This window comes from Lissotriton helveticus, chromosome 3_1, assembly GCF_964261635.1.
Source record: "Lissotriton helveticus chromosome 3_1, aLisHel1.1, whole genome shotgun sequence".
NCBI classification, from domain to species: Eukaryota; Metazoa; Chordata; class Amphibia; order Caudata; family Salamandridae; genus Lissotriton; species Lissotriton helveticus.
Window position 1 is genome coordinate 988,002,310 of NC_136061.1, and position 26,505 is coordinate 988,028,814.

Consider the following 26,505-nt stretch of genomic DNA (forward strand, 5'->3'; position numbering starts at 1 on the left):
ATCTTTAATGGATATTCCCTTCACTGCTCTTGGCCATTTAGAGAAAAGACTGATTCAGCACTAAAATTATTAAAGGATGGCTTTTCTAGCATGATCTTTGATCAATAGATTCAGAAAATGATTCCAGGGGGCTAGATTACAGACAGTGCCAGAACCCCGAACCTGTAATATAACAATCAGCCCAGTTCATTCAAGGACATAGCACCAGCATCATATGTTTCAGTCCAGAAGGAACAGTGATCCTCAAGTTATTACCCTCCTCTGCTGCAGTGACTACCAATCTACTTTAGTTTGCTCTCTCAAACTCATGTTTGTCCTTTTGGAGGCACATCATTTGCTTTCTGTCTGAAGATCCATCCCTTCGGACAGGTGAATCTTACAAATGTTCATCCTTTCTTCCCATCCACCCCCCTCACCTTTCTCCCAAGATACGCTTTCAATTCACTGTGCTCCCTTTGGACCTACCGTGGCTCATCGGGTACTCACAAAGTAATGGCGGTAGTCTCTGCCCATCTTTGTAGGTCGGGAGTACACATTTTCCAGTACCTCTGTGACTGTCTGGTAAAAGGGGGCTCACCACAGTCAGTCGTAAACCCCCTTCGAAAAACTCCTGACATTATGTTACCATCAACTAGCTGAAGATTCACCTGTGAAGCGAATTTCATTCACCAGGGCAATCTGGACACAGTGGCGTTCAAGACCTTTGTTCCGCTGCAGTGATTGCAGGACAATCAGTATATGATCATGATGCTTTACGATCAATCCTGGTTTTCAGTGTGGATGGCTCTGTGGTTTCAGGGATGCATCTCCAACACCCTTCAGATCTTGAAGAAGATGGCACCGGATCTGTAGTAATGAATGTCAGCCTCCCTTCCCCACCCAGAGTTCACGGTGGTAACCGATGTGTCGCTGTAGGAGGGTGGGGGTGCACTTCGGGAGAGGTGGTGATCAGAGTCCTGTGGTATCCAGCAGAGAGACAGTTCCATATCAGAACCATTCTCTTCCAAAAAGCCTACCTGCCATCCATCAAGTGGAGTCTGGTGTGAGTGCTCATGGCAACGCAACTGTCACAGGCCCTGATACAAGCAGGGTTGAACGGGGACCTGGATGGCACGCTGGGAGGTGCTATGCCCAGGAGCATTGGCCCACTACCGATAGGCAGCTGATCAAAAATGAAAAAACGATTTTATTATCATGTTATTTTTAACTTTCCCCCATTCCACTGAGTCGAGTGTGGGGTAGGCCATCCTCTCTATCCCTGCGTCGTCCGCTACGGAGGAGTGGTAGGTGCACTTTAAGTGCGCATGTCTGTCTAGCCGGCCATCTTAGACATGCGCAGTTAGCATTTCTCCACCTGGCTGTATTGCACAGCTGGGTGGAGAACCAGTGCAGGCTCCCTAGCCATAACTGAGCGTCATTTCAATCTGCTGAGGCCAATCATGACGCTGCTCTCGTGAGCACAGCATCTTAATTGGGTGGAGATGGGAGCAGAGGAGCACCTAGGCAGCGTCCCTCAGCGGCAGGTAAGTTCTTTTATCTTTTTTTTATTATCCCCCCCCCCCCCACCCCCATCCCTGCCCTACCAACTGTTATTGGCAGTTGCCCCTACTGGGTTACATGCACTTCGTGATCAGTCTAAGCAACTGTGCTGAATGTATGAATGGGGGTTTTTTGGGTGATTTTTACCCTTTGGTTACATTTCCTAACATAAACTCAAGGGGAAAATAAGGGGAAAAAATTCAAGTTCATGGAAAACAGAAGGGCATGTTCTGGCCAAGAAAGTACAGTGCAAGCTCAAACCTAGGCTAAAGTCTGCAGTGGAGAAACAAATTTGAGAAAGACTCAAAACGTTGTAAAAGAGGGTAATTCATTTTATTCAGTGCGATTAGAAAATAGTTTACAGCACGCAAAATGAGAACTTGTATTTGAAATAGTAGGAGAGGTTGTTTACTGTGAAGGAGGTGGAATACCTCAAAGGTGAGGACATTTCCAGTCGAGTGGAGCTGGCTAGTGGTTCAGTTCTTTACAGTACATTAAAACAAGGGGAATAAGATAGACATTCAGAGCCGAGGGAATCCGAGTAGACAAAGTGGTTCTCGGGGAATCAATGATGAATTCATAGCATGATCATGCATTTCCTACCTGGAGTAAAGCCACCTTATGAACATCAGCTCCCTGGACGGAGAAAGAGGGTGAGACCACATTGGGAGACAATAGTTAAAAAAAGACAAAGGTCTCTGAAACAAGTGCAAAAATATTGTTTGCAGTTAAAGGCATTGCTAACAGTGCTTTTAGTACACAGTGTATCGTTCCCATACTCGAGCTCGGCCTCCCTCCATCCTGAGTTACAAATGCTCTAGCAGACTAAACTGGAAATGGTTAGGAACCCATATACTGGAGAAGACAGGATCTGGTCTTGCAGCTTGAGGCAGGCCTCACCACCTCATTCCAGAGGAGAGTCCTGTGTTCCTTCTGAAGGGAGAAGCTTGTGTCTGTGCTAGGAAAGAGATCTTGCATCGCATCTAGGAGGACCCTCGTGCTTGCAAATTGGGAGCCCTGACCTCCCTGTGGTTTGGATAGGGAAGATGCCATCAACGCAACAGAGTGCAAGAGGCCAACATTTTTCTGCTGGGGGAGACAGACGTTCTCCGGGAATGAGAGAAAAGAACCCACTCTCTCACATTGGGGGCGACCAAGACTTCTGTACTCCAAAAGAAACCTGTCCTCCCAGCAAGAAAGGGACCTAGCCTTATACACTGGGAGACCAAATTCCTGCACCATGTGACGGAAAGCCCAACAGGAGACAGATGGATGCCTTGGATCACAGAGAAGTACCCTTGTTGCCTTTGGCAACGGTTGTGCTTTTTGCCGGAGAAGAGATGGATATTGCCTAGCTCCCCTGGGTGAGATAGACAGACTAACAAAATCCGTGCCCTAGGAAAACAACTCTGTAGCCTGGGAGAGTGGGACCTGATCTCTGTGCGTTGGCATAGTGAAACTGGGACACTGCCCTGAGAGCACGAGTTCAGATTCCAATGCTCTCAGAGACTGACCTATTGTCTGTGACCAGCGGGAGTGAAACCTGGCCCCCATGCTCTCGAGAATGAAACCCGGCTCTAGTGTACAGCGCTAGTGTGTCCTGCCTTCCAAAGGCCTGGGAGAATGAGATGTTTTATTTATGCCTTATGACGTTACAATCTGGCCCCATCCCTTGACGGCTAGTCTTTACAGACTGGAAGAAAGAGACAAGGCTTCTAGGACCTCACTGAGGAAGACCTAGTCTCTTGGACCAGGGACCGTAAGGCTTGGCCTCACTGTCCTGGGGTGACTTCTGGTCCCGTACCCTAGGAGGGAAGCTCCCCTATTCTTGTATCGGTGGACTCAGCTGAGCATTATCTGGCTCGGGTTTAAAGTCTCATGCAGAGAAATAAAGACCCTTCCTGCCATTAGATATTAGCACTTGACCTCTGACAGTCGAGACATGGTACAAAACAAACGTGGGAAAGGCATAAAACGACACAATTATACATATATATATATATTTATATAATTATAACTAAAACAGGTTAAAATAGGAGGAAGGTCTGTAAAATGTTCCCTATACACGGAAAGGTCGAGATTTGCCATGGACACCAAGTCAAAGGTAATGTTTCTTCTCTGGTCTCAGCTTTTCCATCCTCCTTCTGGTCCTTGGCAGGGTTGAAATTGCATCACCATCAGATGAATTTTAGAGAAGTGGAGGTGGCAGTCCCCATGTTCATTGAAGAGCGTGGTAGGAAAACCAGTTGGGCATTGCCTTACCCTTTGCAAGAGGCAGTAGGGAGGGATTTTTAAGGGGTACAGTCCCAATCGGCGAGTAGCTCTTTTTGAGCTCCCATACAACTGAAACGCCGGCAAGGACCCTCGGATATCCCCGAAGCAGGAGCCAGAGGTCCAGCAATTTTCTTTCTTTTGTTGGACAATATGAACACTCTTTGGCTGTTTGGGTGACTCAGTACCATTTAGCATACTGGGAAATCTCTAGACCGGGGGTGGGGGGCACCCAGTCAGCTATTCCTGTGGTTGTTCCTTACTTGTCCCCTGTCCCATCTCGTCCTTCCCTACCCGAGAATTGTCTATTTCTTGGAGGACGACATGAAGCTGTTCTCTATGCAGAGCACTGCAAAGGCCTTGTTACAGCTCTGTGCTTTCTGCTCCAGTAGTTTGCCATTCAGGAGCGATGATGCCTGTCCTGTTACCACGCTGTCATCTGTCCGCCACGTTTCGCAGTAGCTCTCGGTTAGCCGTCGTCCCTTCGAGTCCGTTCCATGCCACAGCATCTTGTGAGGCCTATGAAGCAGAAAAGGTAAAGGTCATCTGAATGGCAAGGCATAATGTCAAGGTGGGGATGAGAAAGAAGAAGGAGAATAGAAAAACAGAGCTGAAGGGATCATGGGATGCAAAGAAAATGGCAAGTGGGAGAAAAAGGAGAATGGGGAAAGAATGGAGGAGAAGTAAGCATGGACAAATGTATAAGGAGGCATACTGTGTCTAGTCTAGGACTCTTGTGCTGTTTGTACAGGTTATTAAAGATGCTTCTATTCAAGCTACACATGGGAAAACATGTTGCAAGGCACTCTTTAAATCTTCATCATCATTTATCAAACAATTTAGTAGAGGTCAGCAATATTATATTGTTTGTCATACAAATAATGCTCATGATCAATTTGCAGTGTGTTTAAATGTGGGATTCTTGTAAAGCGCACTGTTACTCTACCCGAGTGTCCTGGTGCTGTAGACCGCTGGGGAACCCGTCCTGGTTTTCCCTGTGAGATGGTCCCTTTCTGGGTATCTCCAAACCATATAGGTGGAATGTTGAGGATCTGCATCAACAACTTTCTGACCCAGAAGTGACAGTCGGGCCGTATATCAGCGACACCCAGGCTCCCATAATGTCATTTTTTTTCTTGACACAGTCTACACTCTTGGATGCGGAACCCAAAAATTAATTTTCTCTGCCAATGTGCATATCTATAATTTGGGACCTATTAGATGGAAATAAGCCGTTCCATAAAAATGGGAAAGTGGAAGGAGGGTGAGGAATCTGTGGTTAGACAAAGTATCTACCAGAAAGAACGCTGAAGGTAAGTTGTTCATCTGAAGGAAAATTCTAACCACACATTCCTCGCCTTTTGAATTGATACCAAAGCAGTTTTCCCATGAGATCGTTGGACTGTGGAATGGTTCAAACAAAAAGATTTCGGGGATGAATTAGTGAAATGCCCTTCACGTCAGACCTGACTGTCAAGGCAGAAGTGCTTTGTGAATGTATGCACTGAAGTCCATGTTGCCTGACAAACGTCCAGGACAGGGACTCCACGTGCCAATGCAGTGGTAGCAGCCTTGGCCCTGGTGGAGTGGGCCCTCAGTTCTTGCTTCTTGGCCAATGCGTAGCTGATCTTAATGCAGAGGACTATCCATCTTGATACGGTCCTTTTCTGCATCGCCTTGACTTTTTTGCACCAGAGAATACCATGCAATACTGATTGTCCATCTAATGGTGTTTGGTTTGCTTGATGTAAAAACTCAACGCTCTTTTGCGGTCCTAACAATGGAGTCTCTCTTTCTCTTTCATCGAGTGAGGTGGAGCAAAGGATGTCTGATGTGTGATGGATTTTCCAACATCAGAGTCACAACCTTTAGAAGAAATTCCTCAACACCAATATGTCCTGAAAGAAGGTGGTGTAAGGAGGCCTAACTAAAAGACCAGATGCGAGCTGAAGTTATCGCAAAATGAGACTATCTTCAGAGTAAGAAGATATAGATGGCAGCTGTGCATCGGCTCAAAATCGGTGCATATAAGAAAAGTAAGGACCAAATTAAGATCCCTCTGTTGAATCACAAAGGGTTTAGAAGGAAAAACAAATCAATCCTTCAAGAAATTGCAACACCGTAGGTTTATTTAAAAAAGGACGGCTTGACCAGTAAACCCTAAAAGGCTGAAAAGCACAATATAAAATATTTAACAGTGCTCACTACAAGTCCCTGCTGGGATAAAGAAATAACAAACAATACATCCAGCATTTTGTCCTACAACAGGTCTGTATTATGGGTAGCACATCAAGTCACAAACTTGTCCCAGCTTCCGGAGTAAACCAATTTAATAGAAGGATGCCTAGCCCAGGTTCATCACGAAGCAGTGGCTTGATCAGAGTACAAATACTCATGCCTAGAACTTCTGGGTGCCACACACTAAGGCCCAATATGCAGGCACTACGATGAATAGTCATCCTTGATCTTCTTCAGAACTAAGAGCAGGAGAGTTAGTGGCAGGCAGGCAGACAGGAGTCCTGAGCTCCACCCTAGGTGAAATTCAACTCTGAGGGAGAGAAAGGCTCCTGGAAACTCCAGAGTACAAAACTGCTGATATTACCAGTTCCCTGCAGTGGCAAGCAAATCGAGTCAGGGTTCTCCCTATTGCAGAAAAACACCCTGTACCACCTCCTTATGGAACTTCCATTTTTGATACGCATGGTATTCCTGGCTGAGTTTGTCTCCCTGGATTTTAAAGATCCCTCTAGGTCAGAGCTTTCCAAACTGTGTGTCCCGACACAGTACTGTGTCGCCTGCAAAGGGTGGGTGTGTGGGTGTCGCCGGCAGGATGACACCGGTATTTATGGGCACTTAGCACATAACTGCTGGTAATTAAGAGGCCTTAAGCTGTGTTTTAAGGCCTCTGCCGGCAATGTCATTCACCCACTCTCCCCTGGTCTCTGTTGAAAACACCCGATTGTCTGCTGATAAAACATCCCCCCCTTCGTGTCGACGAGATACAGAGTTGGCATGTGGGGGACCATGAGTCATTCAAATACTTTCCGCGAAATTAGAGAAATTTAAATACAAAACTCTGTTAAGTGCAAAGTGCCAGGCTTTCTACACAGCAGGGCACGTGATCAGCTCGTCTATGTTCAAACCTTATGTCTGCTCTGTGTATGGAAAAGAAAAAGAATTCCAACCATATATTCTGCAGGAAGCGAAATTAAAATTCTTTTTTTTTAACAAATATTGTAAGCTTTTTAATAGAACTAACTGTCTGTGTCCTCCTTCCTCACCGGGTCAATTTGTTATTTTATTCTTAACAAACATATTTTGGCCTCTAAAGAAATGCGTTGGCATGTGCCCATCTAACCGACATGCTCCTTCCGTCTACTGTCTGGAATAGACAGAGGGAGGAGGGCGACAGAGGGAAGAGGGTGACCGAGGGAAGAGGGCGACAGAGGGAAGAGGGCGACAGAGGAGAGAGGGCGAAAGAGGAGAGAGGGTGACAGAGGAGAGAGGGCGACAGAGGAGAGAGGGCGACAGAGGAGAGAGGGCGACAGAGGAGAGAGGGCGACAGAGGAGAAAGGGCGACAGAGGAGAGAGGGCGACAGAGGAGAGAGGGCGACAGAGGGGAGAGGATGACAGAGGGGAGAGGATGACAGAGGGAAGAGGGCGACAGAGGAGAGAGGGCGACAGAGGGCGACAGAGGGAAGAGGGCGACAGAGGCGAGAGGGTGACAGAGGAGAGAGGGTGACAGGAGAGCAGGCGACAGAGGGCGACAGAGGAGAGAGGGTGACAGAGGAGAGAGGGTGACAGAGGAGAGAGGGTGACAGGAGAGCAGGCGACAGAGGAGAGAGGGTGACAGAGGAGAGAGGGTGACAGAGAAGAAAGGGCGACAGAGGAGAGAGGGCGACAGAGGAGAGAGGGAGACAGAGGTGAGAGGGAGACAGAGGAGAGAGGGTGACTGAGGAGAGAGGGTGACTGAGGAGAGAGGGTGACTGAGGAGAGAGGGTGACAGAGGAGAGGGGGCGACAGGAGAGAGGGCGACAGGAGAGAGGGCGACAGAGAGAGGGAGACAGAGGGAAGAGGGAGACAAAGGAAAGAGGGAGACAGAGGAAAGAGGGTGACAGAGGAGAGAGGGCGACAGAGGAGAGAGGGCGGCAGAGGAGAGAGGGCGACAGAGGAGAGAGGGAGACAGGAGAGAGGGAGACAGAGGAGAGAGGGAGACAGAGGAGAGAGGGAGACAGAGGAGAGAGGGAGACAGAGGAGAGAGGGCGACAGAGGAGAGAGGGTGACAGAGGAGAGGGGGCGACAGGAGAGAGGGCGACAGAGAGAGGGAGACAGAGGGAAGAGGGAGACAGAGGAGAGAGGGAGACAGAGGAGAGAGGGAGACAGAGGAGAGAGGGCGACAGAGGAGAGAGGGCGGCAGAGGAGAGAGGGCGACAGAGGAGAGAGGGAGACAGAGGAGAGAGGGAGACAGAGGAGAGAGGGAGACAGAGGAGAGAGGGCGACAGAGGAGAGAGGGCGACAGAGGGAGGAGGGCGACAGGGAGGAGGGAGACCGAGGGAGTAGGGAGACCGAGGGAGGAGGGAGACAGAGGGAGGTAGACATAGCGGGAGACAGAGAGAGAGAGAGAGAAGGAGACAGAGAGAGGGAGACAGAGAGAGGGGGAGAGACAGAGGGAGAGAGAGGGAGACAGAGAGAGAGGGAGACAGAGGGAGAGAGACAGAGAGAGAGGGAGACAGAGGGAGAGAGACAGGGAGAGACAGAGGGAGAGGATGACAGAGGGAGAGAGAGAGGGAGGCAGACCGAGGAACGGAGACAGAGGGAGGGAGACCGAGGAACGGTGACCGAGGAACGGAGCCCAAGGAACGGAGACAGAGGGAGAGAGACAGAGGGAGAGAGACAGAGGGAGAGAGAGACAGAGGGAGAGAGACAGAGGGAGAAACAGAGGGAGAGAAACAGAGGGAGAAAGAGGGAGAGAGACAGAGGAAGAGAGACAGAGGAAGAAAGAGGGAGAGGGAGGTAGACAGACAGGGAGACAAACGGAGACGGAGGGAGACATTGGCAGACAGTCAGGGTGAAACAGAGGGAGAGAGACTGAGGGAGAGAGACTGAGGGAGAAAGACTGAGGGAGAGAGACAGAGGGAGAGGGAGACAGAGAGGGAGACAGAGAGGGAGACAGAGGGAGAGGGAGAGAGAGGAAGAAAGAGGGAGAGAGGAAGAAAGAGGGAGAGAGAGGAAGAAAGAGGGAGAGCAATCGAGAGACAGAGACAGGGAGAGAGAGAGAGGGAGACAGAGAAAGGGAGACAGAGAGAGGGAGACAGAGGGAGGGAGACAGAGGAAGAGAGAGGGAGAGAGAGGGAGAAAGAGGGAGATGGAGAGAGGGAGGGAGAGAGAGGGGAGAGGGAGGGAGACAGAGACAGAGAGAGGGAGACATAGGGAGAGAGACAGGGAGAGGGAGAGAGGGAGACAGTGAGAGGGAGACAGAGAGCGTGAGACAGAAGGAGACAGACAGATGGAGGAGGGCGACAGGGAGCGAGACAGAGGGAGCCAGACAGAGAGAGACAGAGGGAGGTAGACAGACAGAGGGAGACAGACGGAGACAGACAGAGGGAGAGAGAGGGAGGGACACAGAGGGAGAGAGAGGAAGGGAGACAGAGGGAGCGAGACGGTTAGAGAGAGAGTGTGAGACAGACAGATTGAGTGAGAGAGCCCCCCCGAGCCCCGCCTTAGGTGGTTCGGGCTCGCTTGCTACGATCGCTCGCTACACTGCCTTACTGTGTCCCAAAATGATGCATCTCCAAAAAGTGTGTCACCAACATGAAAAGTTTGGAAAGCTGTGCTCTAGGTGGTGCACAATCGGAGCACTCCCCTGTTAAGTTAACCTGTTCCTGAGGTGTAGGGCATCATGGAATAGGGCAAAGGCACCTCACAGTGCTTGTTGCAAATCCATGTAGCTGTCATTTTGTGAGAACCTGAGTCAGTCTCCCCTTGATGGACCTCAGGAAGACTTTAAATGCCTAGCAAATGGAACTCAACTTTTACAGGTTGATGTGGGTCTCCAATGGCAACCAGAGCGCTCTGATCTGTACCTCTCTCAGTTCACTTCCTGAACCCAACAGTGATGCTCCTGTCACCAGCATCAGTTCTAGAGGAGTAGGGCCTTCCGCTGGACCACCTGCGGCCGAATAGCTACCACTGCAGACCTTTTGTTGTCTCCTCCATAACCCAGATAGAATCTTACAGGTCCACTTGGGGCTGGAACCCATGAGATGTGGTATACACCCTTATCTTCTTGACGTCTTTGTCTTCAATATTTTGGTAACATAATGTTTCTGTAGCTGATAAGTCAAATACAGCCACCATGAGGTCACAGATAGATTTAAAGATCATTCTATGTAAACATCATCCTTTTCCTTAATTCATGTATCACAGGTGTCTGAAGTTATGAACTCACCAAGCAGAGTCCCGTAATATATCCTTCCCATCGAATGAGAAAATGCGTGCGCCTGCTTTAAGCTGAGCTTCAGAGCCCGAGAAAAGAGATTCCCAATTATCGAAAAGAACTTCATCCTAAGGGAGAACAAAGAGAATACATGAATCTTGTCTTAGAGGAGCAAGATCGAATGAACAATAGATAAGCAAACATGTAAGGGAAGAGCCATACCCTGAGGTTCATTATAGGTATGGTGTTTCTATCAGCTCTTCTGACGATGCTGTACAAGTCCTGTAGTCTGGAGGACAGGAAGGCCCTGAATGTACCTTTAAGCCCAGCTGCACGGGCTTGTTCAAAGCACTGGAGATCCACCCCACGGATGGAACGCATACTGCCACTCAGAGGGACATTTAGAGCAATGAGGTGAAGCTAAAGGAGGAAAAGAAATAAAGAATAAGAAACAAGATCGTATTAAAATACTGGCAATGCAGCATTATCTTCCCACATAGCAAGAACAGCAACTCACACAATCTTGCCAAGAGCTGCAACATATGAAATAATTACTGCACAGTGGGAGGTCCAATCATGATTAAAAAGTCAAGAGTTGCTTCCTCTCGGAATATGACATCACTGATAGCCAGAACTGAACTCAAAATAGTACTTATAGTAAAATTGTATTAACACTGAATATTACTGAAAGTCAGTTCATCTCAAATCACAATACTGTCAACAATCACTTTGTCTTAAATTTCAATATTACATCCAATCACTTCTTCTCAACTTGTGATAATATCAACATCAGTCTACATCACCCCTATCCACCTTAGCCCCAAATGTTGCTATCCTACAAATATGGTCCACTTCCACCATTTAGAAGCTTTGGACTCAAAGATGCTTTCATCTTTGCACTGAAAGGAAATCAGGCCCACTATAACTGCCTGCTGACAGTAAACGTTTCTGTCACACTCTCACCTCCTATTGTGTCTAAGCAAAGTGAGAATATATGCCAACTCTGTTCATTCTCCACTCCAGCCAAGTCACACCCTGGAACCCATTCTATCTGGGCAAACCATCATACAGTTCTGATGTTCTGCTTCTACTCCAGACTCTTAAAACATTTGCTTAACCATCACACCTATCTTCACTCTCCGAATCACCTCAAATTGCACTATCTCGATATCATATAGGAATCCTGGAAAACTGAACACTGTAACATAGTGCACATCACCTACTCTTGGAGTTTATCTCAGAAGTCTGTGGTGTTGAGTCATGTGGCTGACAAACAACTCTTCTAAAATCTATGTCCCAAAAACTAGCATGACAGAAGCCAGAGCTCCAAACGTCCACATCATCTTTTCACTAGCTTCAACGTTTTGGTTCTCAAAAAAGCAGATTTTCCAGCAATGCGGCTACCACAAACACTCAATGTCTAACAAGGGTTCAAATAATACATCTGTCAGAATTTAAGGCTATAAGAACAACAGTGATAATATCAAGCAATCCAAACACCATCAAGTGATTCCATAGAAAATGCATGACGGGCACACTCACCGCGGGTTGGAAGTCCTGGTGTGTGTGCACAGCAGCAGTGTTGCTGTTTGGTCCAGAGATGGGATTGAAGCCATTAGCGACTGGCTCCTTGTGTGGCTGTTCCCGGTGATGCTGGTCTTCTCGCCATGGTCTGCTTGTGGGTGTTTGTGGAGGTTTTATGCTTTCTTGTGCAGGCTCGATGTAGCCAGTATTCCCATGAGGATACTGGATGATTGGTGGCTCTTCTACTGCAACCTCATTGCCCTTTTAAAAAAAGGTGATAAAGCATTAATCCATAATTCTATCTTTATATCCCCCCTCAAGAGACTACCTGAAATACACATTATTAACAATCGCTCACCTGCCCCTCGCCATTCAAGGAAAAATACTGTCCAAGCTAAAAGGAAAAGAAAAATGAAATTTACAAGTCAAAATGTAACAGGAGGGAAATGGAGTTTTAATCAAAGTTTTGAAAGAATAATCATTTGTTTGTTAAGGGAAACATCCTTTACCCCGCATATTTTACTCTGCGCTCTATACCCCACATGTTTTACTCCGCAAAAACGTTTACAATGCAGGGCTTTACACCACAAACTGTTACAACACATTCCCCAAAGTAACGCCCCCCTGGATTTAGAGTAGTAATTGCTTTGTAGTGGGGAGTGCGTTTTAGAGCCCTGCGTTGTAAAAGATTTTGTAGAGGAAAAACTGCTGGGTAAAAGCATGCGGGGTAACGTCATACAGCCGTTTGTTAATCCAATGTATTAAGTTCCTCAACGTATTTACTCAATGTTTTAATCTCAAAAGTGCAAAAGGGTGAGACAGCCCAGAATGGATTCAAAACGTGAACTACAGGTCACATTAGTGGTGAGCACTTAACTCACTAATCTGTTGTAAGAGAAATTATTATATGGAATTTCTCCACTTCAAAAAATGCACACATGAAACACCATATTTTGTAGAACATGTGTATTGCTTTTCTCCAGACCGAAGGTGGGGGTGGCGTGAGGAGATAGTGTACATAATACTGTGTAATTTAATGATCTTTGTGGACAAGGCTGATAGTGCATCGGTCACTAAACACGTTTCAGCCCTGGAAAGTTTGTCTCATTAACTAATCTATAGTAAGACTGGGGATATTGTGATTGCAGAGTAACCCTGGGTAGACGTTGAGTACCACTGCAACATTATAGTAAGAAGAGACATAGCTTTGTACTTATTCACTGGTAACTTGAGATCACACTGGGGTTATTGCAGGTACCACTGATCCATAGCAACAATCATATTTAGCGCTGAGTAGTATCACTGCTCTCTAATAGTAAATAGGTGCTCTTGAGTTCCACTACCCCACCACGATACAGAGGTGACTGTGAATACAACTGTTCTCCCATGTGCTGGTGATTACCATTGCTATCTCGAAATGCAAGGCAATGATGACTGGTGCAGCTCTTTTATAATACATGGGTACTTGCCAATAGCAGTACTCTATCGCAACAGAGAGTTGAATAACACCGCTCTGCAATAATACTATGGTGAGTGGGTACCGCTGTTCTAAAGTAACAATGGGTAGATGATAGGCCTAGGTAGGATGTCAATTATGCCAGAGTAATCTTGTGATTATCGGTACATCTGTGTCAGAGTAACGAGGAATTAAAGATAATTATAGCTCGCGTAATTAAGAGTAATTGGCGGAAATAAATCCTAACGCAATACACATTTAGTGAGCGTGAGTGGCTGCTCACTATTCGTGTTCTGTTAGATTTAGTGCTATTTCATAGCACAAAATGTATCCTTCTATCCATTTGGATGCAAGGAGGCATTTTTGTGCTAAGAAGTAGATAAACGCAGAATTCATCTTCTTGTGTAATTCAAACATAATCTCATGGAATTCTGAGGTAATTCTGCATGAAAACACTACACGGAATTATGTGAGTTACTCACACACCTATTAGATGGCTGGTGTTAACGTTTTCTGTCTTCTTTTCTAACAGCAGACATAGAAGTAATCTACTGTCTTGAATAAAGCAGACCATTACACCACCAGCAGTCAACAAACGATAATAATGGGTGATGGATCTGGCACTTCCATTGCTGCCAGGGTTGGCTTAATTCAATTAAATTCACTGCATTTCTAGAGCCTACTGCTACTTCCAGGGAGGCATGCAGGCACTAGCAGAAAGTTAAATGATGAGCAAGTCTAAAAACAAAGCAAACCCAAGGAGATGATGGACGGAGCGCTGAAACTTTTCAGACACTCATCCCCAGTCACAGATCTGGGTTGAATCCATCATCATTCTTTAGCTCACTTCGCCATCTCAGTTCAGACCCAGCACAATGCAAATCAGTCTTGCCCTGTGCCTAATGGGAACAGTCCAGCCCGAACTGCCAAGCCAAGTCTTCCCTGAACGGGAAACCAGCATCCTGGGACCGGTTTCTGTAAGTTTAAAAACAGACTTGGGCAAATTAGCCTATCAAACCGGAGTCAAAAAGCCAAGTCTTGAGACTCTGTCAAGCTTGTATTCTCCGTTACTGACATTATGGTATGCTTACACAGGTTTCTCAATGTGTGGCAGTCATGACGGATGCTCACAATCCCAGATATGAGTTTATATTTACAGAGGTCCCTGGGAACATGTCTTTTCATGATCATTCCCCTGTCCAACATTGACACCGGGCACACTGATTGCAGGCATTTCCCCCTCCCTTATCATTTCATGTAAGAGCTCAAATATGAAATTACTTCCAAAGAGACTGGGATCTTTTGACAGTTCAAGGGGTGCACCACTAGACTCATGCTGCCTGTATCCCTCGAAGACAGTCCAGAAAGAAGATCTACTAATAGAACCATCCATGATCAAATAAATCGCTCATGGCTCGATATTGTCATCACATTGCCCAATACCCTTAGGCTCAATTAAAATGTGAGAACATGGCTGACAGCTGGGATGAGAGCAGTGCTGCTGGAGAATGTCCTATGAGAATATGATTATATCACAAATCTATTTGTTATTTAGTTATGGGAGTAATAATTCTACATCGCTATATGTCATGTTATGATATTCACATTTATATAGCACTTAATGTCACTGATATTACATTGTTTTATACTTTCAATCTGGGAACCCTTTTCTGCTGCTCTGGGAAGAGTATAAATGAAATGGACACGGTATTGCCTGATAGCATTTGTGTTTCTTCTAGTTCTTGTTATATGAGGTTATTAAAGAGTTTGTGCAGTGTTTAGATTCCAAATAGTTTGTGTGAGTTGATGTAAATGTTGGTTGGCTTTTCAGCCCACCTTAAGGGTATGGAGAAGATTTAGAAACTGGCCATACGGAACAGGAAGAGATTGAGGGCTCAATCTACAGTCCAGGGGAAAATTTACAGCTCCACAGGCCATGAATGGGGACCTAAGATATTTCTGAGTGAAAGGGCGAGTGTGTGCTGTCTCACTTTAGGCCTTGCTCCCTGGCAGAAAGGGATTCCTAGGACCATGCATTACTGCATTGAGGTGCAAAGGGGAACGGAGTCCCTCAGAATTGGTTATCACATGGGCATAGGGCCTTCAGGATATCTGGCCATGCTAAGATAATACCAGTAAAACTAAAACTCACTGAAGGTCCAGGCATTTCAGGAGGACTAGTGGGTCCAAAGCCTTACCCTCCTGTCCCTTTATTCCAGACTCCTTTGTTTAATATGTATCTGTGAGTATGAAGAAGGACTTTCCCTTTTGATCTTCATTGTCAACTTTCCTTTGCTCAGCCAACGTATAGAGTGCATGTGGGTGTGTTATGATTAGCCAAATGTTATCAGCATCTTTCAAAGTTTTATGTTGGTGTTGTGTGTGACAGTGCGGTTGATTTGGCCGCCAATTATATGACTTTTGAGCGGTATAGCATGCATGATGGTGAGGGTTTACTGCTGTGTGGTCTTTATGAGTAGGACCATTTATAGGTGAGATTGGGAACATTTCAGTTTTTGTCATTTTTTGCTTCTTTTTGGATGTTCGATGAAAGCCTAAATATAGGTAATCAAAGGTATGTTGGTCACGTGTTGCAAGGGCTGTCTGTAATTTATTGAATGTGGTTTGTGGATTGCTTTTGGGTTCAGATGGTGAGCTAGTTATTCTCCAAAACCAATAGCTTTTAACAAGGTGTGTGGGGGGTGGGGAGGGGGGCTTTCGGAGATTAAGTAATCAGCCTTGGTTGTACTGTTGTAAAAGAAGCAAGGAGAGGCAATGCTATCTTCATAGGCAGAGGTATACAAATCCACTGACAAAGCTGGGCTCATGGCATGGAGCTATGTTATTCCACTCTATTTGGCACTGATGCAGATGACCGCCTATGCAAAGCAGGTTTACTGATGTACACCAGCAGTAACCCACCATTTCATGAGTCTCATACTCACAAGTATTTTTCTGAAACCATCTCGCACTCGCACAAAAAGCTCTGAGCGTTCCAGGACAAGGACAATGCCCCCCTCAGGCATTCGATGAGCCAAGCTCAGCATGGTTTGATATGTCTGCAGCACAGTCACCTAGTGGAGAAAAATACATGTTATGCAAGCAGAGCATGGAAGCAGCTGCATCCGAAATAGGAAGAGAAATGGCAAATCAGACAATAAAGAAGGAAATGTGGAGCAAGAAGGGGAACACATATTTCCTGAATTACTATCCAAATGTGCAGTACAAAGGCTCTGTCTTAAAGCATATTGATAAGTACCTCAAGTGATGTATAGCCCCTGTTCTGATAGTCAATGAATAGTCTAACAGACTCAAAGTTTTACCGCAACACAATACAGTATATTTTAATGGCAAAGTAAGGAAATCTCTCAAAGCTTTAGCACATTTTCTTTGATAGTATTATTCAAAACGTGAGACCCCCTACTACAGAGGTGGGCCAAAGCTGAGATCCGGTGATTACTACTTCTACTACCAGAAGTTTTAAATGGTGAGACTGTCACCCGAAAGAGTATTCTGGTGTGGAGGGTTTGCTGAAAAGTAGTAGAACCAGAGTCTTAAAAGTCAAGAGAAAAAAGCCAGGCTTCGAGTGCCTTCCAGAAAGCTACTTGGTCAGAGATCAGTCAGCTGTTAAGTGGTAATCAGTTCCAACGGTTATGTACAAAGTATGAGAAGGTCCAACCAGCTATTCCTTAACACTGGGTTTCTGAACATAAGGAGATAGACGTGTTCTACCTGTGCATGCATTTGACCGTATGGTAATATTGTGCAGAGAAGAGTGTCATGGTGGAAAATGAGCTTCTGTACTTTAGCAGATAACAGAATACATCATGTGTGCATTTAGTGCTGAAATTGAATGACATCTCTTACCCCTGAAGATGCGCCAGACACTCCGGGGATCCCAGGTGGGCCAGGTGGACCTGGGGGTCCAGGGATACTAATACCTGAAAGAAAGGTTTTGAGAGGCAGATTATAATGGGATCCTGTAGGGCACACAAGGATCACACAACTCACTGAAGTAAATCAGGCCAATACTCACTTTGTCTATGGGGTCCAGGAAACGAGGGGGAACCTGGGGGACCCGGGAGTCCTGGGGCACCAGGTGGGCCTTCCCGTCCTTCATATCCAATTCCTGGGGGGCCCTGTGGTCCTGGTGGTCCAGGAGGGCCTTGAACACTGGGTCCCTAGAATTTAGTGATGGAAGACCAGATTAGTTATTATTCTTGGCACATGCCCGATATGTCTAGCACTAGCCCCATCAAAGAGCACCACGATGGCACTAATGCAGTATTGTCAGTTCCATTGAATACAGTTGACCATGAGTGCAAACAAATATATGTCTACATTCGATGAAGCAGTCACAGATCTGCAGCTTGGGTCTCCGGGAAGGCAAAGCCACTCCACAGAGGCACAAGGAAAGACTACCAGAGCTTGCAGCTTATGTACAGCCAATGTCCAGCCCCATTAAAAGAATATGGCAAAGAGAGGTTCCCTAAGCTCACAGAGGGAACCTATGTGGCTGTTAAGTTAGAATTTAATGAGGTAACAAGGTGTTGTGTGGTCTGGCAATTCTGTCTCGGCTTATTATAGGTTGAAGAGGAGCTACTGATTTTTCTCATGTCACTTGCAGTCCGGAATAGAGCAGGAAAAAATAACTCAAGTTCACATTGGTCAACATGTGAAAGGCCTGAGTGAATAGTTTGGAAGGATAATGGTGCAGGGTTGTGAGAGGGGAAGGAGTGCATGAAATCTTTCTATGAGAGACAATCGTAGTTTTTGGAATAAGAGAGCGAAGCTATATATTTATATATTATATTTATATATTAAATACGAAATTCAGCACTCCCCACAAAGAGCATGTACTGATTCAAAGGTAAGTGTATTGGCTGCTCTCGTCATGATCCAAATTATGATCTTTACTCTGAAAATGTAGGTTGCGTAGCCTGTTTCCTATTGGGAGCCCCAGAGCTCATAAATTCCACACATCCAACTCTAAAAGAGAAGGAAATTAGGGGCAACCATCCTTTATGAAAGATGAGAATTCACAGCTCCAGTCTCCGTGGCATTCCCAGTCCCAACCTTAAGGTAAGGAGAGGATTTAGAAACTTGCTTGGCCTCATTTATGAGGATTTGGAGCAGGGCAGCATCACAAGGAATCTTGATGCGCTGCCCTGCGTCAAAAGAAAAGGGCAGGAATGTGCCCTATCTATAAGATACAGCACATCCCTGCCCTTTTCACTTGAGCTGGTGCACAATGGGCACCATGGTGCAAGGGTGCCTACCTTGCTGAGCTGATTTATTCACCTTCCTGCACACAATCCATCAATTTAATGCAGCACACATAGAAAAAGGAAATAAAGAGGAGATATCAAAACATTTCTCCTTGTTGCACCACCCCTGGGGTGGCATTAGATTCTGGCACGTTCCGGGTTTACGATTTGTCTTAAATCTGGGAATGTGCCACATTACATGGGTGTTGCATGGGAACACCCACAGCATCACCCATGGAAAGCTCCCTTTCAGGCAGTGTTCTGCGGGGAATGGGCACATATTTACATGACCTTGAAAAGCCACATAAAGTGGCTTCATGTGGCTTTGTAAATATGGCGTAGCAGATTGCGCCACCGGAACGTCAAAAAAGTGATGCTCTGGTTGCGCAAACGTGCCTTGCTAAGCAGAACAGGAAGACATTGAGAAGCTCAATCTACAGGACAGGAGACAATTTACAGCTCCACTGGCCATGACTGGGGAGAGAGGTAATCCTTCTGAGTGTGAGGGTGAGTATGTACTGTGTCACTTTAGGACATTATGGGTTGAGTGGCTCACTCTCTGGCAGGGAGGGATTCCTAGGACCATGCATCACTACACTAAGGGGAACTAAGACTTTGATCACACTAGGTCAGGGAATTCAGTGCCCCACACTCCAAACTAGAAACGATTCAGAGTTTCTCAGAATTGGTTATTATATGGGTATAGCATCTTCATGATAGTAGATCGTGTTTTGAAAACAATAAAAAGATTAAGAACTCACTGGAGGTCCAGGCCGCCCTGGAGGACCAGCGGGCCCGAAGCCACCATCCTCGTGGAAACCATCAGCCGGCTCACCCTTCTGTCCCTTCATTCCATAATCATCCTGTAAAGAACCAGAGACACACAAGTGAGGAGAACTAAACAGAAAGACTCAGAAAAACATGAGAGGACAAGACAAAAGGATAACTGGGACAAGTCAGACAAATGAGATAGTGAGAGCTTGGCCAAACGAAAGTCAGCAGAGGGAGAATGAGAGGCACAAGGAAGATGTATACACATGTTTATACATAAGAGAATGCAGAGAGACTCTTACCAGCATAGAGATTCATGTGAAGAGATATTGACAGATACAATAAGAGAACACAGTCTTGTTTAACATACTACAGGAAAATGACAGCAATATCAGGTGGAGTGAAAAACAGCAGAGCAGAGGTCCACAAAGAAAAAGAGACAGAAGGAAGAGAGAATTGCGCCCATGAATATGGATCACAGCGGACAAAAATATAATGATGAGATAGAGATAAAAGGAAATGCCAAATCGCTTTATCTGCAAACCATGCCCAATAGCACTCTGATAGTAAGACTTCTTTATGGGCACCAACGTTCTTTCACAAAATCAGCCCCTTCCTATAACACAACTGTTCTAATATAATCCATTATCTTCTAATAAGTAATGCCTTCCTAAACCACTTACCGGTCTATAATATCTGGTCATTAAGCCTATGAATACATAACATATTCCTATTCAGTTCAAACCTCTCTCTCCTTCTATGAACACTACCTTCTATCTATAAACTCTACCTTTCATCCTTGAATACAATCTTCTGCTATAAATACTGCCCTGTAAACACTACCCCTTCCTAGTCACACCTTCCTTCTCAAATGAAATAAACTTTCCTTGAAAAAGACTCTCTCAAAAATGCTCATTCTCACTCTCCCCAAAGATATCTGACTCTTTACTGTAAGCCCATCTACCATAAGGCATATTAAGCACTACAAAAGATTACATGACGATACCTGGTCCTAGACCATCCTGTCACACTCACCCTTAATCTGGACATAAACGAGTTGAGATCGAATGGGAAGGAACCTGGAGAGAGGAGAAAAGCATGCCTGAAAAACTCAAACATCACAACACAACAAACATTCTGTTTTCCAACTCCCCTCAGCCCGAATAGCTATAGCTTCCAGAACCTTATTCACCAGGACAAATACAGCAATGACTGGCAACATCACTGCCATGTCAACCCTGTGCAAGAATTTTACTCACAAGCTCTTTGAATAGCGTACACAATAACAAAAAATCGTATATCAGTTCATGTTGGCGCAGCAAATTTCTGAGCTAATCCAGGCCGCAGCAAGTCACATAGGCCAAGCACGAAGCCTGATATGTGCTACCTAGCCTGCATCCATGTGTGGTAAAAGGGTGGTTAAAGAGTACTTAATGGTCAATGATGTCTGATGCCACGGAGGGGTCTAATAAATGAGATCATTATCACAGACACCATCAACCCTAAATCTAAGATCATCAGAAAGCATGACTATGGTCAACATGGTGCTAAAGCCTATTGAAGAGATCTAAGAAGCCCCAGCCACCAACATACACTTAATTCATAATGTTCCTAAAACCTTTGCTAATAGGCACATTGGTATGCAGTTCCTATAGAGGTAAGAGAAGGGGGAAGAAGATTGTGTGGTGATCTAACTGGCCAGATATATCAGAACCAGGAGGATGGTACCTTTTTGGAATCGAAGCCTTCACACACTCTTGCGAGTGTTGTGCTTTATCAAAGGGCTTTGCTCCCCGACGAGCCTGCGCTGCAATGCTCGATGTTAAGTTTACAACTAAGGTAATTGTTTGACTTCATTACCAACGTCATATCTTGTTTTAGACATTGCCAGTATTAGCAATTCATGCCGCTACTCCATTCGTACCATTCGGGCCGTTTCTCAACCCCTCTCGCTCGTTTTAACCACTTTGATTTATGCTTTGGTCCAATATGTAATATACAAATTGAGTGAATATCTACCCTTTCCAGAGTTCCTATGCTTTTAGTACCGCAAGGGATTGTGCACTAAGTTAGGGACTTATAATAAGAGCCTCAATTCGTATATGTGGCTCCCTCTGTGTGCTTTTATAGACTCGTGTGGTGTTACCATGTACCATGAGACACATCCCACTAATATGAATTATAATTTTCTTATTATGTATTTATAAAAATTAGGTTGCTGGCCCCACATTTTATCCTGATGAAGACCCCAGAGCAAGGGCACAATTAATCCCTGCAAACTTTGGAGGGTCGAAAAGTCGACAACACCCTGCTTGATTGTTAACTTCACACCATTATATTTACATTGATTGTATTTTGTGAAGTATAACATATTTTTTGATTCAAATTTTGAACCATTGGTCTTTTCTGTTTTGTTTGTATCTCGCCAATACTGTGTAGTAAACTTGCCGATTTTACTGTCACTCATTCCCTTCCATCACAATATCCTCACTTGATCACCCCTCCTCCCCCCCCTTGGGGCACTGTACAACCGTCTATTGTGTTTTGATGAGTTGCTTGTATATTGAGTATACCCCATCCCATTGTGAATAAAACAGTGTGGATGCATTTATTGGTTGGATGAATTTATTACATTGTTTAATTAATATCTGACTCACGCTGGGACCCCTTCCTCTTAGCAATGCTCGATGGGCACCCTCCAAGGGGCTCTTTATCGGAGATCTTTATCCAAAGTCGTATGTGAAGTGCCTATGTGGTTCTAACCACTGCGATAAGAGATCTCACATACATGTGCCCTAAGTGGGTGACCTACCTCAACCCACAAACTTTTCCCCTTCAGTAAAGCAGTTGTGACACATGATGGGCAAATCTGCATATGGAATATGCTACTTACCAGTATGCATCTGTTCTTGGCATAGAGGGCTGCAGAGTGGTACATTTATGAATAGATCGCCATCTGGTGTTGGGCTCGGATGATTGCACTTTGTTTTTCTTCTGGAGAAGTCTTTGTCGTCATAGGTGACTCCTCCTCTCGGTGTTAGTGCGCATGGGCATCGGCTCCATCCTTAGATTGTTTTGCCATAGTAGGGTTAGATGGAGTAGTGTAGTGTAGTACATAAAGATATGCCCATGTAAATGTATCTAAATAAGATAATGTTGGGACAGACACAGGTTTCCGGGGAGGCAGGGAGGGCATGTACCACTCTGCAGCCCTCTATGCCAAGAACAGATGCATACTGGTAAGTAGCATATTCCGTTCGAGGCATATGGGCTGCAGATGGTACATTTATGAATAGATTGTACAGCAGTTACCTCCCTAGCGGTGGTCACCAGTGTCTGTCGCAACTGTCTGAAATAGAGTTTTTAATACAGCTTGGCCCACTCTGGCTTGTTGTGCAGCCTGTACATCAACACAGTAGTGCTTTGTGAATGTATGTGGTGTAGACCAAGTTGCTGCTCTACATATGTCATCTAGGGGAATGTTCCCTAAGAATGCCATAGATGCTCCTAGTTTTCTTGTGGAATGAGCTCTAGGAGGAACAGTTAATGTTCTCTTTGCTTTAATGTAACATATTTGTATACATCTTACAATCCATCTTGCGATGCCTGCTTTAGAGATAGGATTGCCCTTATGTGTTGGGGAAAATGCTACAAATAGTTGTTTAGTTTTCCTGAAGTCTTGTGTTCTTTCTATGTAGTACGAAATGGCTCTTTTAACATCTAGTGTATGTAGAGCCCTTTCTGCCACCGTCTGTGGCTTTGGAAAGAAGACTGGTAATTCCACTGGCTGATTGATGTGGAATGCTGAAATTACTTTAGGCAAGAACTTTGGGTTTGTTCTAAGAACCACTTTATTCTGGTGTATCTGTAGGAATGGTTCTTGTATTGTTAATGGCTGTAACTCGCTTACTCTTCTGAGTGAGGTAATGGCTATAAGGAATGCCACCTTCCATGTAAGGAATTGTATTTCGCACCTATGCATAGGTTCGAAGGGTGGCCCCATTAGTCTGGTGAGTACTACGTTGAGGTTCCAGACTGGGGAAGGTGGTAATCTTGGTGGAATGACTCTTTTAAGACCTTCCATGAATGCTTTTATCGCTGGTACTCTGAACAGTGATATGCGCTGCCTGTTTTGTAGGTATGCTGCTATAGCTGCTAGATGTACTCTGATAGATGTGTACGCTAGATTACATTGCTGTAAGTGTAACAAGTAGCAAATAATCTCCCTTGTTGATACGTCTAGAGGGTTGATATTGTTATTAGTACAGTGTATAGCAAACCTCTTCCACTTAGCTGCATAGCATGCTCTGGTGGTTGGACGTCTCGCTTGTTTAATTATTTCCATGCAATTTGGGGGGAGATCTAAGTACCCAAATTCTAGGATTTCAGGAGCCAGATCGCTAAGTTCAATTGAGTTGGATCTGGGTGCATTATTTCTCCATGGTTCTGTGTAAGGTGCATGGGTAGAATTCGTAGCTTTTGATGTGGCACTTGTGAGAGTTGCAGGAGCGTGGTGAACCACGGCTGTCTTGCCCACGTGGGTGCTACTAGTATCATGGTCATTGAATGTTGTTGCAGTTTCCTGACCACTAATGGGATTAGTGGGAGAGGGGGAAAAGCGTATGCAAATTTGTTGGACCAATTTATCCATAACGCATTGCCCTGCGACAGGTGATGTGGGTACCTGGACGCGAAGCTTTGGCATTTTGCGTTCTGATGAGTGGCAAATAGGTCTATCTCTGGTTGTCCCCATCTTTGGAAGAATGGCTGCAGTATTTGTTGGTGCAGTTCCCATTCGTGTATTTGTTCCGACTGTCTGCTTAAGATGTCTGCTATCTGGTTTTGAACTCCTGGTAGGTGTTCGGCTAACAGATAGATGTTTTGAGGAATGGCCCATCTCCAAATTTCCTGTGCTAGTCTGGATAATTGGAGAGAGTGCGTCCCCCCCTGTTTTTGAATATAATACATTGCTGTCATGTTGTCTGTTCTGATCAGGACTGCTTTGTGGATAACATGTATCTGAAAGGCTTTCAATGCTAGAAACACTGCCAGTAGTTCTAGATAGTTGATGTGCAGTGTTTTTTCCTGCACACTCCACCTTCCTTGTACTGTGTATTCGTCCATATGTGCTCCCCATCCGGTGAGCGATGCGTCTGCTGTTATTGTCACCTGTGGAATTGGCTCTAGGAACGACCGCCCCTTGGTAATGTTTGTTCTGTTCCACCACTTCAGAGAGCGGTGTGTGCGGTCGTCTACCAACACCAGATCCGTAATCTGTCCTTGAGCCTGATTCCACTGTGTCGCTAAGCATTCTTGTAGCGGACGCATTTGTAGTTTTGCATATGGTATTAGCAGTATGCAGGATGACATCATGCCTAATAGCTGCATGAACACTCTTGCTGTTAGTGAGTGTTGTGGCTGAAATCTCTGAATGATTGTAAGCATTGCTTGGACTCTGATTGGGTTGGGGTACACTTTGGCTTTTTCTGTGTCTATGGTAGCCCCCAGATATTGTTGAACTTTGTTTGGTTGTAGGTGTGACTTTGTGTAGTTCACCGTGAACCCTAGCTGGTGTAGTAGCTGAATTGTCTTTTGTGTGTGTTGCAGACACTCCTCTTGCGACCTGGCTTTTATTAGCCAGTCGTCCAAGTATGGGAAGACATGAATTTGTTGTCTTCTTAGGTGAGCTGCTACCACTGCCAGGCATTTTGTGAACACCCTTGGTGCCGTCGTGACACCAAATGGGAGGACTTTGAACTGATAATGTTGTCCTTCTACCACAAACCTGAGGTATTTCCTGTGGGCTTTGTGAATAGGGATATGAAAGTAAGCGTCTTTTAGATCCAGTGTAGAAAGAAAGTCCCCTTTCTTCAGTAAAGGAAGTACTTGTTGGAGCGTGACCATGTGGAAATGTTCCGAATTTATGTATGCGTTGAGAGGTCTTAGGTCCAGTATTGGCCTTAGAGACCCGTCCTTTTTGGGGATTAGGAAGTATAGGGAGTATACTCCTGTTCCCTGTTGGTGCTGTGGAACCTTCTCTATGGCATGCTTTTCTAGCAGTGATATTACTTCCTGTTTTAACAGTGTCAGGTGATCTTGTTTCATTGGACGCTGTTTGGGGGGGATGTTTGGTGGGGTAGCTGTGAGTTCTAGGCAATAACCATGTTGGATAATTTGTCTTACCCACTTGTCTGATGTGATGTTTTCCCAGACAGGTAGGAACTGTGATAGGCGTCCCCCTACCGGTGTTATATGGTCTGGGGGAAGCTCTATGAAGTCACTGTTTTGGGGTTGGAGAGTTGCGGTTGTTGTTGTTTCCGCGACCTCTACCCTTGTTGTTGTTACCCCTGTATCCACCTCTAGAATTACCTCTGGGTGATGTAGGTGTAAAAGAGGTTTGCTGTTGGTTTGTACCTGTACTTTTGGATCCTCCTCTATAGGTGGATCTACGAAAGGAACCTCTTTGTGTCGGCTGCTGCAATGCTCCCATTGATTTAGCCGTTTCTGTATCCTTTTTCATTTTTTCTAGGGCCTCATCTGTCCCTGTGCCAAAAAGTGTTTTCCCATCAAAAGGTTGATTAAGTAACGAGGTTTGTACCTCTTGTTTGAATCCTGACACTCTGAGCCATGCATGTCTCCTTAGCATGATGCTTGTATTTGTCGACCTTGCCGCAGTTTCTGCCGCGTCTAGGGCGCACTTTATTGAAGTGTTAGTAATTAACTTCCCTTCTTGTATAAGTTGATCAGCTCTCTTTTGATGTTCTTTAGGGAGATGTTTGATGAGTGTTTCTAACTCATCATAATGCGCTCTGTCATACCTTGCAAGTAGTGCTTGCGTATTAGCTATGCGCCAACTGTTTGCTGCTTGAGATGCTACTCTCTTGCCAGAGGCATCTATTAGTTTAGACTCTTTGTCAGGAGGTGGCGCTTCTCCTGTAGATAAAGAGTTTGCTCTCTTGCGAGCGTTTGTGACCACTAGTGAGTCTAGAGGAATTTGTCCCTTAATGTATATTGGGTCTTTTGGAGCTGCCCTATATTTTTTATCAATTCTTGGGTTCAATACCCTAGCCCTCACTGGGTCTTTGAATATCTCTGATGTATGACTGAGAAGGCCTTTTAGCATTGGTAGTGTTCCTGATGTTTTTTGTGCAGTAGGTAGTGTCTCTAATAAGAAGTCCTGTACTAGAGGTTCTGTATGTAGGTCTACCTTATGAAATGTTGCTGCTCTAGTAATGAGTTGT

The 26,505-nt window shown here is 45.3% G+C and overlaps 1 protein-coding gene across 4 annotated transcripts in view; it reads right to left on the bottom strand.

Moving 5' to 3' along the window:
• Positions 1-1,850: 1,850 nt before the first annotated feature.
• Positions 1,851-26,505, bottom strand: part of COL18A1 (collagen type XVIII alpha 1 chain) — a 439,200-nt gene continuing 414,545 nt past the window's right edge. For all 4 annotated transcript variants that reach the window (XM_078681471.1, XM_078681470.1, XM_078681469.1 and 1 more), the window contains 10 exons: positions 20,300-20,343; positions 19,255-19,356; positions 17,263-17,407; positions 17,094-17,167; positions 16,172-16,300; positions 12,129-12,164; positions 11,789-12,031; positions 10,469-10,666; positions 10,259-10,374; positions 1,851-4,329 (listed from right to left, as the gene is read on the bottom strand). In XM_078681471.1, the coding sequence (XP_078537597.1) occupies positions 4,116-4,329; positions 10,259-10,374; positions 10,469-10,666; positions 11,789-12,031; positions 12,129-12,164; positions 16,172-16,300; positions 17,094-17,167; positions 17,263-17,407; positions 19,255-19,356; positions 20,300-20,343 (1,301 nt within the window). In that variant the 3' untranslated portion in view covers positions 1,851-4,115. The remainder of the gene's footprint in view (positions 4,330-10,258; positions 10,375-10,468; positions 10,667-11,788; positions 12,032-12,128; positions 12,165-16,171; positions 16,301-17,093; positions 17,168-17,262; positions 17,408-19,254; positions 19,357-20,299; positions 20,344-26,505) is intronic.